This window comes from Eremothecium gossypii, chromosome V (assembly GCF_000091025.4).
Source record: "Eremothecium gossypii ATCC 10895 chromosome V, complete sequence".
Taxonomy (NCBI): domain Eukaryota; kingdom Fungi; phylum Ascomycota; class Saccharomycetes; order Saccharomycetales; family Saccharomycetaceae; genus Eremothecium; species Eremothecium gossypii.
The window spans coordinates 992236-1008614 of NC_005786.2; the positions used below are offsets into that span (position 1 = coordinate 992236).

General features: G+C 54.7%; 8 protein-coding genes across 8 annotated transcripts; 7 read left to right on the plus strand and 1 right to left on the minus strand.

The window, feature by feature from the left end:
* Positions 1 to 300: 300 nt before the first annotated feature.
* Positions 301 to 1296, plus strand: AGOS_AER189W (uncharacterized protein; the record flags this gene model as incomplete). Its single annotated transcript, NM_210400.2, has 1 exon — positions 301 to 1296. The coding sequence occupies one exon, from the start codon at positions 301 to 303 to the stop codon at positions 1294 to 1296; it is 996 nt and encodes a 331-aa protein (NP_985046.2).
* A 186-nt stretch (positions 1297 to 1482) lies between these two features.
* On the plus strand, positions 1483 to 4518 carry ADP1 (putative ATP-dependent permease ADP1; the record flags this gene model as incomplete). Its single annotated transcript, NM_210401.1, has 1 exon — positions 1483 to 4518. The coding sequence occupies one exon, from the start codon at positions 1483 to 1485 to the stop codon at positions 4516 to 4518; it is 3036 nt and encodes a 1011-aa protein (NP_985047.1).
* Positions 4519 to 4663: 145 nt separating this feature from the next.
* RPC34 (DNA-directed RNA polymerase III subunit C34) lies at positions 4664 to 5608 on the plus strand (the record flags this gene model as incomplete). Its single annotated transcript, NM_210402.1, has 1 exon — positions 4664 to 5608. The coding sequence occupies one exon, from the start codon at positions 4664 to 4666 to the stop codon at positions 5606 to 5608; it is 945 nt and encodes a 314-aa protein (NP_985048.1).
* A 263-nt stretch (positions 5609 to 5871) lies between these two features.
* Positions 5872 to 6696, plus strand: ADY2 (Ady2p; the record flags this gene model as incomplete). The annotated part of the gene is made up of 1 exon (NM_210403.2): positions 5872 to 6696. The coding sequence occupies one exon, from the start codon at positions 5872 to 5874 to the stop codon at positions 6694 to 6696; it is 825 nt and encodes a 274-aa protein (NP_985049.2).
* A 155-nt stretch (positions 6697 to 6851) lies between these two features.
* Positions 6852 to 7649, plus strand: RVS161 (amphiphysin-like protein RVS161; the record flags this gene model as incomplete). Its single annotated transcript, NM_210404.1, has 1 exon — positions 6852 to 7649. One exon carries the CDS (start codon positions 6852 to 6854, stop codon positions 7647 to 7649), a length of 798 nt encoding a protein of 265 aa, NP_985050.1.
* Positions 7650 to 8079: 430 nt separating this feature from the next.
* AGOS_AER194W (AER194Wp) lies at positions 8080 to 11862 on the plus strand (the record flags this gene model as incomplete). The annotated part of the gene is made up of 1 exon (NM_210405.1): positions 8080 to 11862. One exon carries the CDS (start codon positions 8080 to 8082, stop codon positions 11860 to 11862), a length of 3783 nt encoding a protein of 1260 aa, NP_985051.1.
* A 513-nt stretch (positions 11863 to 12375) lies between these two features.
* SAT4 (serine/threonine protein kinase SAT4) lies at positions 12376 to 13890 on the minus strand (the record flags this gene model as incomplete). Its single annotated transcript, NM_210406.2, has 1 exon — positions 12376 to 13890. The coding sequence occupies one exon, from the start codon at positions 13888 to 13890 to the stop codon at positions 12376 to 12378; it is 1515 nt and encodes a 504-aa protein (NP_985052.1).
* Positions 13891 to 14635: 745 nt separating this feature from the next.
* On the plus strand, positions 14636 to 16324 carry NBA1 (Nba1p; the record flags this gene model as incomplete). The annotated part of the gene is made up of 1 exon (NM_210407.2): positions 14636 to 16324. The coding sequence occupies one exon, from the start codon at positions 14636 to 14638 to the stop codon at positions 16322 to 16324; it is 1689 nt and encodes a 562-aa protein (NP_985053.2).
* Positions 16325 to 16379: the final 55 nt, after the last annotated feature.

Consider the following 16379-nt stretch of genomic DNA (forward strand, 5'->3'; position numbering starts at 1 on the left):
TTAGTCCGCCAAACCCAGAGATAGCCAGCTTACTTGCTCCCACAGCGTTTACACCGGTATTCTCTAGTCGCTGTTGCAGACCCACGCCGTGAGAGTATATAAACGGGCATCAACTTTAGGTCTCACTTTGTATTGCTGGGTGGGGCACAATCGGCACGTGAACACAACCAAGAATGCCGCCATTTAAAAACGTCAATCGCCGCGCACTGGGCATATTCAGCGATATGGCTGCACCTGGATAGTGTGAGCATTGGACGGAGACCAACTCTGTATCGGCACCCAGGCTTGAAGGTTCAAGGGATGCTAAGGGGGACTTCGATATGGTGTCTCGTATGGTATCTGGCATGGCAGGCGGCGGTGGGTGTTCTCTGGGCTGGGCGCACACGAGCGCATCTGCTAGGGCAAGGGCACTACGGCGGCACTTTGGAGCTGGCGATGGGCCTAGAGCGGGCAACGAACGCCAGCCTCCTGAGGCCGTTTAACCGCACAAGAGTTAGCGGGAGTGCGGGGTCGCACAGCGTGCAAGAGTTTGTGCGGTCGTACTTTGCAGGCTTGAAGCAGCCCTGGCAAGCCGAGACGCAGCAATTCTCCGAAGCGGGGCACAAGTTCGCGAATATGGTGTTCACGCTTGGCGGCGGGGAGCGTCAGCTGGTGTTGGCTGCGCACTACGACAGCCTGGCCCGGCCCGAGGGGTTTATCGGCGCGATAGATAGCGCAGCAAGCTGCGCAATGCTACTTTATGTCGCACAGGTGCTGGAAGCCCTGCGGATAGATTTCCCTCTTGACGGGGAGGAGCGCTTCACGGGCCTGAAGCTGGTGTTCTTCGACGGCGAAGAGGCGTTCGAGCAATGGAGCCCCGAAGATTCGCTGTACGGCTCTCGGCACATGGCGGAAAAATGGGAAAGGGACGGCACGCTGCAAGATGTGCAGCTGCTGGTGCTGCTGGATCTCCTGGGCGGGCCCGGCGAAGACCTGGTTCCCAGCTACTTCAAAGAAACGCACCACTACTACGAGGACCTGTGGGTGATCGAAGCGAAGTACAACAGCGAGTACTCGGTTTCTACGAGCTACCTGGACCCGTCTGCCAAGGCCCGCGTCTACATCGACGACGACCACATGCCGTTTCTGAGGCGCGGGGTGCCCGTGTTGCATCTGATCCCTTCGCGCTTCCCGCCCAACTGGCACACACTGGAAGACGACTTCGCACACTTGGACGCCGAAGCGGTCAAAAAGTGGACTGTGATGCTTGTGGAGTTCACTTTACTGCAGCTGGGCTGTTATTGGGACTGGGAGTAGCTCGATTTAGATCACGTGATACAATGCCAGTTTCAGCGTTTACTCCTGCCGAGTCCGCCCTGACTAGAATAATTCGGCACTTCCACATGCCATAAGTAGCTCTCCATAACACAAAGGCTAGTGCACTGGACGTGGAGCCGATCATAGCTGAAGGGTAGCCGATTTCATATAGCTCACTACTGCAGGATGGTGCGCTGTGCCACGCTGTTCACGTTTCTCACCGCATGCATTTCGCTTGGTAGCGCAGTGCAGGTGGTACAGCGAATTCAGGCGCTACCCCATAGGCGGCCAGGTCCAGGCGACGGCGACAAGGAAAAGTGTCCCCCATGCTTTAACTGCATGCTCCCGGGGTTTGAATGCAAACAGTACTCCAAGTGTAACCCATTCACTGGTCGGTGCGATTGCCGGCCGGGATTCGGCGGGGACGACTGCTCGCAACCGCTATGTGGGGCGCTGTCAGACCGCAATGACTACCGGCCAGCAAGGCCGCAGAATGAAGTGTGCGAGTGCGGGCCCGGCTGGGGAGGTATCAACTGCAACATGTGCGAGGAGGATGCTGCATGCGACAGCATGGTGCCTAGTGGCGTTCGGGGAACGTGCTATAGAGGAGGGATGATTGTGCACAGTTTGCATCAGGGATGTAATATAACGAATGAGAAAATTGTGGAGATGTTGGGTGACAAGAAACCGCAGGTGACGTTTGCATGCAATAAAACTGCAGGTGAGTGTGACTTCCAATTCTGGATTGACCAGGAGGAGAGCTTTTACTGTGGGCTTAACGAATGCAATTTCAACTATGATCTGGGCAGCAATTCGACCCACTATGAGTGCTCTGAGATTCGCTGCGAGTGCATACCGGGAAGAATGCTCTGTGGACAGAAGGGCTCCATTGATATCTCGGAGTTTTTGACAGAGGAAATCAGAGGGCCTGGTGAGTTCAGCTGTAATGTGGGGACTAAAGAATGTCATTTCAGTGAGCCGAGCATGGATGAGCTGATAGGAACGATATTTGGAGACTCGTACATAAAATTGAGGTGTTCATCAGGTGAGTGTTTGCATTATAGCGAAGTTCCTGGCTACTTACCTCCACCAAAACAAAAACTGAATTTCTTTGGCTATTTGGTGCTTTCAGTTACCTCTGCAGTGCTAATGGGTTCAATTTCTTTGGTGGTCCTCTTTATCTCAAGAAGCCCACTGTTCTCGAACGGCCACATTGAGTTGCCTGAATATGACTCCATGGAGGAAGACTTCCTCAAGTCCGGGTCAATGGCCACTTTAACCTTTGAGAATTTGTGTTATAAGGTGTTTCCTTCTAGGTCATCTCCCGTCCGCATTCTAAATTCTATCAGTGGATATGTTAGTCCCGGCGAAATACTTGCAGTCATGGGTGGATCCGGAGCAGGCAAAACCTGTCTCTTAGATATTCTTGGGATGAAAAACAAGGCAGGTGAGGTCTCTGGTACAGTGAAGATCAATGGCGTGCCAATTACGAAGCATACTGTGTCCAAAGTTGTCGGTTTTGTCGATCAGGACAACCACCTTCTACCAACGCTTACCGTGTACGAGACTGTACTCAATAGCGCATTACTGCGCCTTCCAAGATCGATGTCTTTTGCTGCGAAGCAAAAGAGGGTATACCAGGTGCTAGAAGAACTCAGAATTTTTGATATTCGGGACCGATTGATTGGCAATGATTTCGAGAGGGGAATTAGCGGTGGTGAGAAGAGACGGGTCTCCATAGCCTGCGAGCTCGTGACTTCACCGCTGATTCTATTCCTTGATGAACCAACATCTGGGCTGGACTCGAATAATGCAAATAATGTCATTGAATGCCTTGTGAGACTGGCTTCTCAATATCGCAGAACACTTGTTTTGTCTATTCACCAACCCAGGTCGAACATTTTTAGACTTTTCGATAACTTAGTATTGTTGAATGAAGGCGAAATGGTATACTCCGGTCCTATCACCAGGGTGAATGACTTCTTACGCAACACCGGTTTCAATTGCCCTTCTGACTACAATATTGCGGACTATTTGATAGATATTAATTTCATGTCTCCTACCGCCCCCTCATTAGAGAATCCTGACAGTGCAGACGTCGAAGCAGAGGCTGGCAAGAGCGTCGAAAACTCTCTGCATGTTCCTGAGCTGGGTAGATCATCCACACAGCGGGAATGGGAGCACTTTGCCCTTCATCGCGACGAGTTGCGCAGTATGCTCCAAACCGGTGAGGCTGCTGGTGCCGCCGGACATATGTCCTCGCACAACCTATCACGCCTTTTCAAAGAGGGCTCCCATTTTGGTGAACTTCTTTCTCACATCGAGGATGTCAATAAAGAGTGCCATTCCAATAAGCTGACTCTGCCCTCCTCCTACCAGGGTGCGTCGTTCCTGCAACAGCTATCCATCTTGAACTCGCGTTCTTTCAAAAACATATACCGGAATCCTAAGCTCCTGATAGGCAACTACGTGCTCACAGTTATCCTTGGCCTTTTCTTGGGCGCCCTCTACTATGGAATCGAGAACGACATCAGTGGGTTTCAGAACAGGCTTGGCCTCTTTTTCTTTGTCCTGACATACTTCGGTTTCCTCACCTTCACCGGACTGTCCTCATTTGCCCAGGAGCGCATCATATTTGTCAAGGAGCGTTCCAACAACTACTACTCGCCTGTGGCATTCTATGTGAGCAAGGTGCTGAGTGACATCCTGCCGCTCAGGGTCGTTCCTCCGATCCTACTCTGCCTGGTAATCTACCCGCTCGTGGGCTTGAACATGTCCAATGGCGCCTTTTTGAACTGCATTGGCATTTTAGTACTTTTCAACCTGAGCATATCTATGGAGATCCTGGCTGTTGGCCTCTTTTTCGAGGACTTGAACAACTCGATTGTTTTCAGTGTGCTGATTCTCCTTGGCTCCTTGCTCTTCTGCGGACTTTTCGTCAATACCCAGCGCATTACGAACTTTGCGTTCAGATACATGAAGAACCTGTCTGTCTTCTACTATGCCTACGAAGCGCTGATCATTAACGAGGTCAAGAGTTTGACACTTAGGGACAAGAAGTACGGCCTGAACATAGAGATACCCGGCGCCACCATTCTCAGCAGCTTCGGGTTTTCTGTGCAGCATCTGCAGCTGGACATCGAGATGCTGGGCGCGTGTTGCGCTGTATTCCTGCTCGCAGGGTACTTAGTCTTACAGCTACTAGTCATAGAGCATAAGTAGAGTGTCTAACTTCCGTCGGCGATTTTTAGTCTTCTGGCCTCGCCCGGGTAAAGCGCGGCAGCAACGCCCTGCAAGAAAATTTTAAGTACCCGCGCAGCTTAAGACAGATGACTGACCAGGCCCTACCGCCAAGCCCAGCAACGTCATGAACTCGCTTATCCAGAACAACATCAAGCTCTCGGACACTGCGCAGGAGCTGCACGACAAAATGATCGGCATGCAGCCCGGCACGCTGTTCTCGCAGCAGGAGCTACAGGCTATGATCGGATCACCATCGCTCAGCAACCTCATGGCCCACGCACAGGAGCTGCTCGACAAGAACCTGATCCGGCTGGTCAAGCAGAACAATGAGTTGCGCTTTCAGGCCGTCAACGTGTCCGAGGCACAGAAGAAATCCGGTATGTCCTCCGACGAGGCCCTTGTCTACTCCTACATCGAGGCCAGCGGGCGCGAAGGCATCTGGACTAAGACAATCAAGGCAAAAACGAACCTGCACCAGCACGTGGTGCTGAAGTGCCTGAAATCGCTCGAGTCACAGCGCTATGTGAAGTCCGTTAAAAGTGTAAAGTACCCCACCCGCAAGATTTACATGCTGTACAACCTTCAGCCGTCGATCGACGTCACTGGGGGGCCCTGGTTTACCGATAGCGAATTGGATGTCGAATTTATCAACAGTCTGCTGACCATCGTGTGGCGCCACACCTCCGAGCGGACTTACCCTAACGGTTTCAATAACTTCGGCACTGGGCGGGACAAGGAAGTGCTGTACACGCACACGGTAAAAAACTACTCCACCACGGAAGAAATCCTGAAATTCATCAGCGCCGCACGGGTCTCGACCGTGGAGTTGTCAAAGTCCGATATTCGGTCGCTCTGCGAAGTTCTTGTGTACGACGGCAAGCTGGAGAAGGTGGCCTTTGACTGCTACCGTGTCACGCTGCAGAGCGTGCTCCAAATGACGCAACCCGCCGGTGGCGAGCCCGGCGCCGGCGTGGCGGACCAGGACTTTTCCGTCTTCGACTATGCCAGTGTAATCTCGCCCTCCGCTGGCGACAAGGAGGCAGTGTATATCGATGAGTGGAATCTGTAGAGCCCGGCGGATGCAGCGCGCCCAGCGCCGCAAGGGGCTGCTGCCAGTGGCGGTCGGAGTGGCGGCAGTCTGCCAACGTGTACCCCGGAATAGAGCCGTACCTGCGATATTGGAGGTGCACGCCGCGTCGATACAGCAGTCAGCGTCTGCAGCGGGGTCGAGTTGTTGGACGGACGACCGACGCTAGTGGGGCGTCGCGGCAGCGGGGCCACAAACCGCCGTATATATACGGCCGCGCGCGCGCAGCGCAGCGCGGCACCCCAATGGCCTCCGATCGCATGGAAGAATACGACATCGACAACCGCCTCGCCAAGACGACGGCGCCGCCCGGCACACCCGACTCCAAGGGCAGCGGCGAGCACGTCGAGCGCATCCGCACCGCCGGTGAGCACAACGAGTACATCTACATCGGGCGTCAGAAGTTCCTCAAGTCCGACCTTTACGAGGCCTTCGGCGGCACCCTCAACCCCGGCCTCGCGCCCGCGCCCGCCCACAAGTTCGCCAACCCCGCGCCGCTCGGCCTCTCCGCCTTCGCCTTGACGACCTTCGTGTTGTCCATGTACAACTGCGGCGCCCGCGGCGTGGCCGTCCCCAACGTCGCCGTCGCCCTCGCCATGTTCTACGGCGGCCTCGTCCAGCTTGCCGCCGGCATGTGGGAGATGGCCATGGAAAACACCTTCGGCGCCACCGCCCTCAGCTCCTACGGCGGCTTCTGGCTCTCCTACGGCGCCATCAACATCCCGTGGTTCGGCGTCAAGGACGCCTACGCCGCCTCTGAGGCCCAGCTCGTCGACGCCATAGGCATCTACCTTTTGGCCTGGGCCATTTTCACCTACATGCTCACCATGTTGACCCTCAAGTCCACGCTCGCCTTCTTCTCGCTCTTCTTTTTGTTGGGCACCACCTTTTTGCTTCTCGCCATTGCGGAGTTCGCGCGCAGCGACAGGGTCAAGCGCGCCGCCGGCGTGGTCGGCGTGATCGTGGCCTTTATTGCCTGGTACAACGCCTATGCCGGTATCGCCTCCCGCGAAAACGCCTACATCATGGCGCGCCCAATCCCGCTCCCCAGAAACCAAAAGTGGTGGTAGCCGTCTATACGCTTAACTAATCTAATTAGGGCCGTGCCGGTCACGTGTGTGTTTCAGCTGCGTGTCGGCCGCGCCCCCTCGTTTGCACTATATAACTCTGTTTTGTGGCTGGCGGGGGCTCTCCGCGGCACAGTCCGGCGTTAAACACAGGAGCAATGTCGTGGGAGGGCTTCAAGAAGGCCATCAATCGGGCCGGCAATAGTGTGATCATCAAGAACGTGGACAAGACCGTGGACAAGGACTATGACCTGGAGGAGCGGCGGTACCGGGTGCTGGAGCGCGCGGGCCGCGAGCTGCAGAAGGAGGCCAAGGGCTACCTGGACTCGCTGCGGGCGGTGACGGCGTCGCAGGTGACGATCGCGGAGGTGATCTCGAGTCTGTACGACGACTCGAAGGCGGCGGGTGGGGGCGGGTACAACGTGGGCAACTACTACCTGCAGTGCGTGCGGGACTTCGACACGGAGACGGTGAAGCAGCTGGACGGGCCGTTCCGCGAGACGGTGCTGGACCCGATCTCGAAGTTCGCACTGTACTTCGAGGAGATCGAGGGCGCGATCAAGAAGCGCGACCACAAGAAGCAGGACTACGACGCGGCCAAGGCGCGGGTGCGGCGGCTGGTGGACAAGCCGGCGAAGGACGCGACGAAGCTGCCGCGTGCGGAGAAGGAGCTGGCGCTGGCGAAGGACGTGTTCGAGAGCCTGAACGAGCAGCTGAAGACGGAGCTGCCACAGCTGGTCGCGCTGCGCGTGCCGTACTACGACCCGAGCTTCGAGGCGCTGGTCAAGATCCAGCTGCGCTTCTGTACGGAGGGCTACACGCGGCTGGCGCAGATCCAGCAGTACCTGGACCAGCAGTCACGTGACGACTACGCGAACGGCCTGCTGGACGAGCGCATCGAGCAGCTGCTGCAGCAGATGACGAACCTGAACATCTGCGCGCTGGGCCACAAGTAGCCGTTTGTATCTCTGTAGTACCCCGCGCGGCGGCCGCATATAAGCCTGTCTGCCGTGCACACGAATAGCCTTTGTCTGTAGCCTGCGTGCTCGGAGAAATGCGACTGCTATCGCCAGCGGGAGCACAGCAGCCGCAGGCGCGGTGCACACAACTGTAGGTAGGATCACGGACACGCTGCTATGTCCGCGCTTGTGGTGCAGTTTGCAGCTGTGTTCATGCTAGAATACCATGGATATAAAAATCCCTGAATATTGCCCCTCCTGGCATTCGCACGCGCACGCCGAGTGGGCGCCCGCACACTTCGCCTTTTTTCCTAGTGCACACTGGCCAGCTGGGTTTAAGAAACAAGAACTTCCTGCAGTATATAGACAACAAGAAGGCGCTCGTGGGTCTTTGCGCGCGCCAGTATAAGTCATTACCTGTTCGTGTATGGGGGCGGTTGAGCTTCTTCGAATGAGCCTGCGCAAGTGCAGGCTGCGGTCGGTGTGTCGTCGGTGGTTAAAGGAGCATTTTCTGGCGATGTCCGTGTGGGTAGCGCAGTGGGCCAAGCTGTGTATCTCGTGCTCGATGTTGCTGACGCTGCTGCTGGGGTATCCTGCGCTGGGGACGAATCGCGGGGCGCACTGCGCCTCAGGCGGGTACCTGTCTGCGGTCGGGCAGGAGCGGGAGCACCCGGCTTCGAGTGCCAACTCCACGTTTGCCCAGTTCCTGTTCCGGGCGAACGACAACTCCAACGTGCTGTCGAAGGGGTTCCTTGTCGAGACACTGGCGTTCCAGCAGCGCCTCCTGCAGGATGCGGACTCCGCGCCTTCGTTCTCGAAGCACTCGATATTTGGCCTGTGGGGCGATGACATGGAGAAACTGCAGCTCGACGAGGAACCCGTGTACACCGTGAACCAGCATTGGAACGAGATGCCCCAGAGCCTGCTGCAAGGGGTGATGCATGTTAATAGCTATATCTCATCTGCACAGAGCCTCAGCCTGATGCTGCTGATGCAGGGGGGCAATCCCGACCGCCGCGCACTTCTGGATAGAAACATAAAAGCCTTGAAATCCGTTTCGAATCTGACCAAGTTCTATCTGTTTGACGACGCCCCGGCGACTGTTGCGAGCGGGCCTGGCGACGCGAACCGGCTGCTCCTGCGATTTACGTTAGTGCCGCTTACATGGCTCGATTACTGCTGGATTGCTTTGGCATATATCGCGATCTTCGCTTATCTTATTTATGCGATCATGCTATATCCGATAACCAAGACGCGGATTAGCCTTTTCATGGCAGTGCTCTGCCAGTATTCCCTTGTACTTGCGTCGTCCAAAACTTTAGCTTGCTTTCTGAATCAGAAGGCCACGGAGAACACACCCTGGATGCTTCTTTACATCCCTGTGTTAATCGTATTCTGCTCGAACACCGTTGACCTTCTGTTTTCTTCCCTTGGGACTAAATGCACGCTACCACCCGCGTTCAAATTGCGCAAGAAACGTTTGCAAGCTCACAAGCTTACCGAGAATAAAGAATCCGTCAACCAAAAGAACTTTTTCGAGAGTGTCGCTGATTCGCACACTAAATCCTTTTTTACATTGGTCATATGTGTTCTAATGATTTATATGTTTTTCCCCTTCAGTCGAAAGACTTCATGTTTCATCAGCATCGCCCTGTTTACCAACTATCTGCTAAATCTTCTATCATTGTCAGCGATTTTAAGCATCGAACAGCGACGGTTGACCTTGCGCAACAATCTTTTTGCGAAAGAAAACGACGGTATACTTGATGTATCTTTGGATGACGGATATGTGAAGGTGAATTTTGCAAGATGGTGGTCCCATATTATTGAAAACAACCGGGTTGCGGGAGCGCTGTGGTTCTCAAAGTCTGCAGTGTTACTTGCAGTGTATTTCATGTTATTCAATTGGCGCTTTAGTGATATTCGCTCTTCGACTTCCATCTGCGATATGTTCAAGGCCAAAACTTCAATACTAAATGGTGTTAATCCATTCTATCCAGGGTTCCTAATTGATGAAGCGTATGTTGCGAGAGAGATTATGCGTTCATTGGCACACACCGGTGCACGAAATTCCGAGAAGATATTATACACCCTTGCCATTGAACGGCCTATATTTGTAGTTAAAGATGTCATTGGAAATTTTACGCATGACGATTTCTACGCTATCTTACAATCCTTCAACTCCTCAATGATCTTCTCATACAAGTTTGATGGTTATTACTTTCTGGAACTATTCCTCAGTTTACTATTAATTGGCTCGTTTTCCTTGTTTTTATTACAACTAATGTCGCAAAGTATAGAAAGCGAGTCAACGCTAAGCTACGGGTATTCAGAACTCGAGACGACAAAGGGTACTAGAGGGTCTGTTGGGCTGCTAGCTAATGCAATTCCGGGAGCGGACGATGATGTAGAGGGCGCTGACATTTTCCATGCAAAGGAGTTGGCGCAATATGGCCATATACTTGATATCACATATATCGCTACCTCTGCTTCTCCATTCATTGTCTCAATTGGGATGGACCACAAGGTATTTGTGTGGTCGCCTGCTGCAAAACCTTTACCTAAACCATTACCTTTGCCGCTTGATCGCAGTTTCAGATATATCTCACATGCTTCTATTTCAAACAGTGGCCTTTATATTGCCATATTTAACAATTTTGGAAAGGTCACTTGTTGGTCCAGGTGTCGGATGGATTTCATATGGACTATAGATCTCCGGGAACCTGTTGTCACTCTAGAAGCCTTTTTTAGGAGTCGAACTATGCCTACTATGATGCGAAAAAGAATGATGCGTGGCTCTACTGAAGTTCGCACACCGACATCGAACTACAACACAGCTAATAACTCAACTTCTCGCGCTCCAGTTAGCCGACGTAATAGCATTAGGTCAATTACATCGATAGGGACTGGAAGCGCAGCAGCTGTTGACTCTAGTTACGAGAACCCAACTACCTTTTTCAGCAGCGAGGAACTGTATGGTGAAGATGAATTCGTTTTCGTAACTACTACTGGTAAGATGTACATGGTGGATATCGAAGGGCACATGACAATAGAGCAACTGACTGATGGATTGACCCCCGTTAAATCATGTAAAGAGTTGCAATCACCTAGGGTTAATGATAGATTGGTCTTATGCGATACTGGTGGCAAGATTTACGTTTCAACTGTTGTGAACAATGCATGGCGTACCAAGGTTCTCACCATCAAATCTAGCTTCTCCTATACCAATGCACCACAGGGTCAGAAACAGGAACCAGAAGGACAACATCAATCCATACTTGCATCGGGCAATGCTTTATCTGGATACGCCAATAATTTGGGTGACTCTGATAATACCCTTTTACTTGTTCCATTTATCGGCTTTATAGGCCGAACACAAGGAAGCTATATTGAGTTAGTTGATGCGCAAACAGGCACTTTTATACGTCACTTCAAAATTGGTAATTTCAAACCATCTAGCATCAAGATATTTCATGATCAGCCAACTCATTGCAAGTTCTGTGGAAGTGCTTCTGTGGCTTTTTTTGCAATTGCGTATACTGACAAAGAGAGCAGTGATTTTGTCATGCATGTATATCAATTGGAGAGCAGGACAAAAAACAGCATTTGCCTACGTGTTGAACGTGATCCAAGGGAGATCCGTTGTCTAGGTCTGGAATCCGTTACTGAGAAGGTACATTATGTTCCGGATGTCGAGGATTGGGATGTAGCTGACAATAATGCAGTATTGGGAATCAGGCGCAAACCGGAGGCAATAGAACGTTTTTCCGCAGGCTCTACGTCTTTGTGTAGATCACGTTTGGAAGTTTGCTCGAGGAAAAACACGTACCAACGCGGTACTAAGACGGCCGGGTCAAAAGCTCAACCTGGTAGTTCATTCAGTATCCACAATATATGGGAAGGATGGACCATTACTCCAAGTGGGCAGGTTGCATATTACGAGATACCGATGGGTACAAATGGCCTTATTGTCAATAAAATTGGTACCTTGAAGAAGTTTGGTAATAAATCCATTGTCGTGGCATTCGGTAACATTATGAAGATGTTTTATCTCGGAAAAGAGGAGCTGATCTTTCCAGTTGATGGCGTCAGCTCTAGTGAAGAGGAAACCGGGTTAAAGTTTGTTAATAAGCGAAGAGATAGACTTAATCGCAAAGTATTCATTTCCCCAAATTATAATAGAATCGATGCTATCAAGTTGGAACATTAGACAAACTGTTCTCGACTATAATTTATGTGGAGAAAATACGTTCCGACATTGGACGTCTGAGGGGCGATTGATATACATTTTATCGCTGTGGGGGCTTGTATGTCACAGCCATGTGACCCAATGGCTCTATTGTGACACCTGCCGACTGTAAATACTATCTGCACCTATTTATGTATGACAATTCACTTAATGTTACTTATTTATTTCGTTTCCTTTTTCGCTATTTATACTTGCATACCACCTTCGCAGGTACGCGTTGGCTGCCAACAGCGCCGCTTAGCCGCCGCCGAGTGCCACGTATGGTGCATGCCGGCGTTGGCGCCAATGTAGGACCTCAGCCAAAAGTTCAAAAAAAGTAATGGTATGGATACAAGTGTGATAAATAATCTCTATAGATGTCTTGCAAGTTCTTCCTCCAAAGGGTTGATGCCTTCAGTGTCCCTATTTCCCCCATCTGTTTTATTAGTTTATGGGGCTATGCAAGCTTGCGGAGGGGCGTTATATATACTGCAGTTAGTGAAGCGGGTGACTGTCAACACAACACTTGATTTCTCGTCCCCATTCGCTGTTCAATATTTGTTTCCCGTTAATTCTTCGACTGGGAACCGGATCCAATATCGAATATATTACGTTCCTGCACCGAGCCCTTTTTAGCTGCTCGATGGGCTCATATCCAGCTTCATCCTTGCGACCCCGTAGGTATCGCGCATAAAATTCATCCTCTTTCTGCGCGGTTCGCCAGAGCTGGCGCCCCGTCCGCATCGCCATGTATATCGTGCCACAGGCCCATATGTCCACGGGACGCGGATCAAACTCCTCCATCGAGTACTCCTCTGGCGCGATGTATGGGCTCGAGCCACACACCCCACCGCTCAAGTGGATATCCTTCTCCCAGGCCATCCTGAAGCACTCTCCATTGCCAAAGTCGGTAATCTTAAGCACACCATTCGCGGTGAGAATTAGGTTTTCCGGTTTCAAGTCGCGGTGGCAGACGCCCATGTCGTGCATGTAGACCACGCCTCTGATCATCTGCTTGAAAAAGCAATCCGCCTCCATGTACTCAAGCTTGCCTGCAGTGACGATGAGCGAGAAGAGGTCGCCGCCCGAGCAGTACTCCATCACCTCGCAGTAGTCGCCCTTGGCGTCCTGGAACAAATCGAGCGTGTTGATGATGTTCGTGTGCTTCAACGACGAGGAAAGGCAGAACTCCGACGTGAGCCTGCGCGAGTACTTCTCCTGGTCCTCCGAGGGCCGCTTCTTGAACTCCTTCACCGCGTAGAGTGCCTCGGTGCCGTTCGCGTCCTTCTTGTGGCAGATGCGCACCACGCCGAAAGCGCCCTTGCCGATCACCTCCTGGCAGCGGCCGTACTTCTCCGCAAAGGAGAGGTAGTCCTTGCCCGCCGCCGGCGCGTCCGGGTCTGGCGTCGGCCGGTGCGGCGTGCGCAGCCCGTCGCTGTCCTGGGCCGTCTGGCTGAACAGCCCCGAAAACAACGTCGGGAGGTCGCCCTCCGCCGCGCCCGGCTTCTTGGCGCCCAGGAGGATCTCCGGCACCGCGGACTTCGCCTCGCCCCGGAGCTTCTGCGCCCCGAGCATGTTGCGGATCATCGACGAGAGCTTCTCCTGCCGCTTCGCGTTCTTCAAGCTGTGCTCGTGCGTGCCGTCCTCGTGCACCACAAACCGCCCCGACGCCTGCGCCGCAGCCGTCGGCGACGCGCGGCTCGCCGCGGGGCTCGTGCGCCCGCTGCCGCCCGACTCCCGCGTGCCCTCCGACCCCCGCGATCCCGCCGACCGCACCGACTGCCCGTCGTCCCGCGCCCCCGCCGAGCTCGGCGGCGACAGCGGCCGTGTCGGCGCCCCCATCGACGCCCCCGACGCCGCCGGGGACGGCGTCCCGCACAGTGTCACCGGCGAGCTCCCCACGTCGCGCGCCCCCCGCGGCCCTCCGAACAGCTTGCCCAGCTTCGACGACAGCGTGTTTTTGCGCGGTCTCTGCGCCTGCGGAGCAAGCACCGCAGAACTCGTTCCCATGTCTGCTGCCCTCGCTGCTTCGCTCGTCTGCCCTCGCTCTTTAAATCACTCCCGAGGACGAAAGCCCGCGCCGAAGAAACCTGTCGCCGCGCTGCCCGTTAAATACTACTTTTTTGGCCGCGATCCACACTAATATCGCGCTGCTTCCCTCCTTTCAACTCGAAATTTTTTCAACGGTTTGCGATGATCTGCCGCATCCAGCCCCAGCTCGCCAGCCGGTGCTTTTGTCCCCTCATGACGTACCGCGCACAATGCCATGCGCCCGTATTGTGTTCTCGAGCAGCCGCCCGCATACTGCCTGCATAATGCCCGCTCGAGCCGCGCGTCGGCCCTTTGCGCCCGGAATGCAGCCGGCGTGCCGCCACCGTGTGCCGTGATGCCTCGAGCTGTCCGGCCGTACCTGCCTCGGCGGGTCCTGCGGACGCAAAGCGGCGGCGGCTGGCCAGTGCCTGGCGCCGCATGGCCCTGACAGCTGATGTCAGCGACACCGCGACTGCCCCGCCCCGCGCGATACGGCAGGCCAAAGAAATATTTCATTCAGCCATGCGTCGCAGGTCAGTCTAGCGCGGTATAAAAGTGCGATGATTAGCATACCAGCATCGGCTGCGTTTTTCATCCGCAAGAAGGTTGTTTATATTTTACCAGTTTTGGCGCAGCAAGCCTCGGTAGACGATATATACTCTGCTAGGTGGACAAGGTTTCTTCCTAGGCCACAGCGAGAGAGCCAAATACAGGCACGAGCGGGATGTCATGGGACAGCGAGCAGGACGGCCAGGCGAGCACGAATGCTAAGCGGCTCTCGGCGATGATCGACTCGCTCCACGACGCGAGCGTGGACGACTTTCTCTTCGTGCGGCGGTCGGTGTCGCCGGAGCGGGGCGGGTCGCCGGGGCGGCGGGTGGCGAAGCGGGAGAGCCAGGCGTCGGAGTACGCGGGGAGCATCCACGAGGGGCAGCCGGTGTCGTACGTGGTGGCGAAGAACGCGGTGACGGACGTGCGGTGCGAGCCCAAGCTGCCGCCGCTGCCGCCGAAGGACGAGCGGGGGCGGCCGCTGGGGCTGGGGATCCGCGGGGGGTCGGAGGAGGAGCTTGCGTTTCCGCGGGGCGAGAGCGCGAGCCCGGCGTCGCTGCGGCTGGTGCCGTCGCAGCTGCTGGGGGAGGGGCGCGCGATGGGCGCGCAGACGCCGAACCGGTACAGCCTTCCGAGCGAGGTGAGCCCCCCGCACATCCTCGGGCGGGAGCCGGACGGGGTGGGCGGCGCTCACCCCGCGCGGCCGATTGTGCTCGACTCGGACGAGGACGAGCGGCCGCGGCCGCGCGTCAAGGCGGAGGACGACGTGGCGGCGCCGTTCCACTACCGGCCACGTGACGCGTCGCCGGACGAGGCCGTGCAGCCGCATCCTGCGGTCTTCAGCTCGGCGGCGAGTCTCCGCCAGGACTCAGGAGACACGGACTCACTCCAGTCGAGCGTCATCCCGATCCTCAAGACCAGTGTGATGGAGCGCCAGAAGAGCGGCAAGCGACCAGACCGCTCGTCTGTCTCGGAGTTCCAGCCCGTCATACCAGCGCGGAACAAAAATCGGCCCAAGTCGGCCGTGTTCATCCAGCAGGGCTTGGAGAACATCCAGCGACAGCTCGAGCGCGAGATGATCGGGGCCGACACGTCGCCCGGCGTGCCGTATGCCCACTCCCGGGACGCCTCCGTGTCCACCGCGACGAAGTCCGACAGCTACTTCTCCGCCACAGAGCTGAACGATCCGAGCAACGCGAACGACAAGTCGTTCGGGGAGGAAACCTTGCGGAATGTCGACAGCGCAGATCACAATGGCGTGCCGTCCACCGGCACGCCCACCGACTTTGAGGACAACCACTATCTCTCCAGGCCCCTACCCACGCTGCCCAACAGGGAAACCAGTGTCAACACGCTTACTCGCACCGCCCTTTCCGACGAGGTCTTCAACACATCTCCGTTGGTGATTCCATCCAACCTGCCGACTAAGGCCGAGAAAGCGGAGGCCGACGAAGAGCAGTGGGAGGATGAGTACAAATTTGCCGAGGGTATAGAGGGAGAGCTCGCCAAGCTCAGCGTACAGGGCAAGAGTAAAGATACCAAGGTACCGTCTCGAGGGAAAGCTACTGAGCCTAGCACCAGCTTGCAGAGCAAGTCGAAATCTAGCACTGCCAAGAACAAAAAGAGGAAGGACGTGCGCTCATTTGATATTGATACGATCTCACAGTTGTTGAACGCTACCAAAGGTACACTCATAGGTTCCGAATTTGCAAATCTCGGCATCCGCACTGAGGAAAAGCGGGCGTTGGAGCGTCTTGTAGACTCTCTATCCCGCCTCACTGCCGACATGGTCGTGGACCCAGACCGTTACACCGAAGGGCTCCGCAGGCTTGAAAAGGCCACACGCGCATTGGACGGCTTTTAGGCATCCTCTATGTAATCTATATATAGTTTTCTGTATTATTGGCCTTTCCTCACCA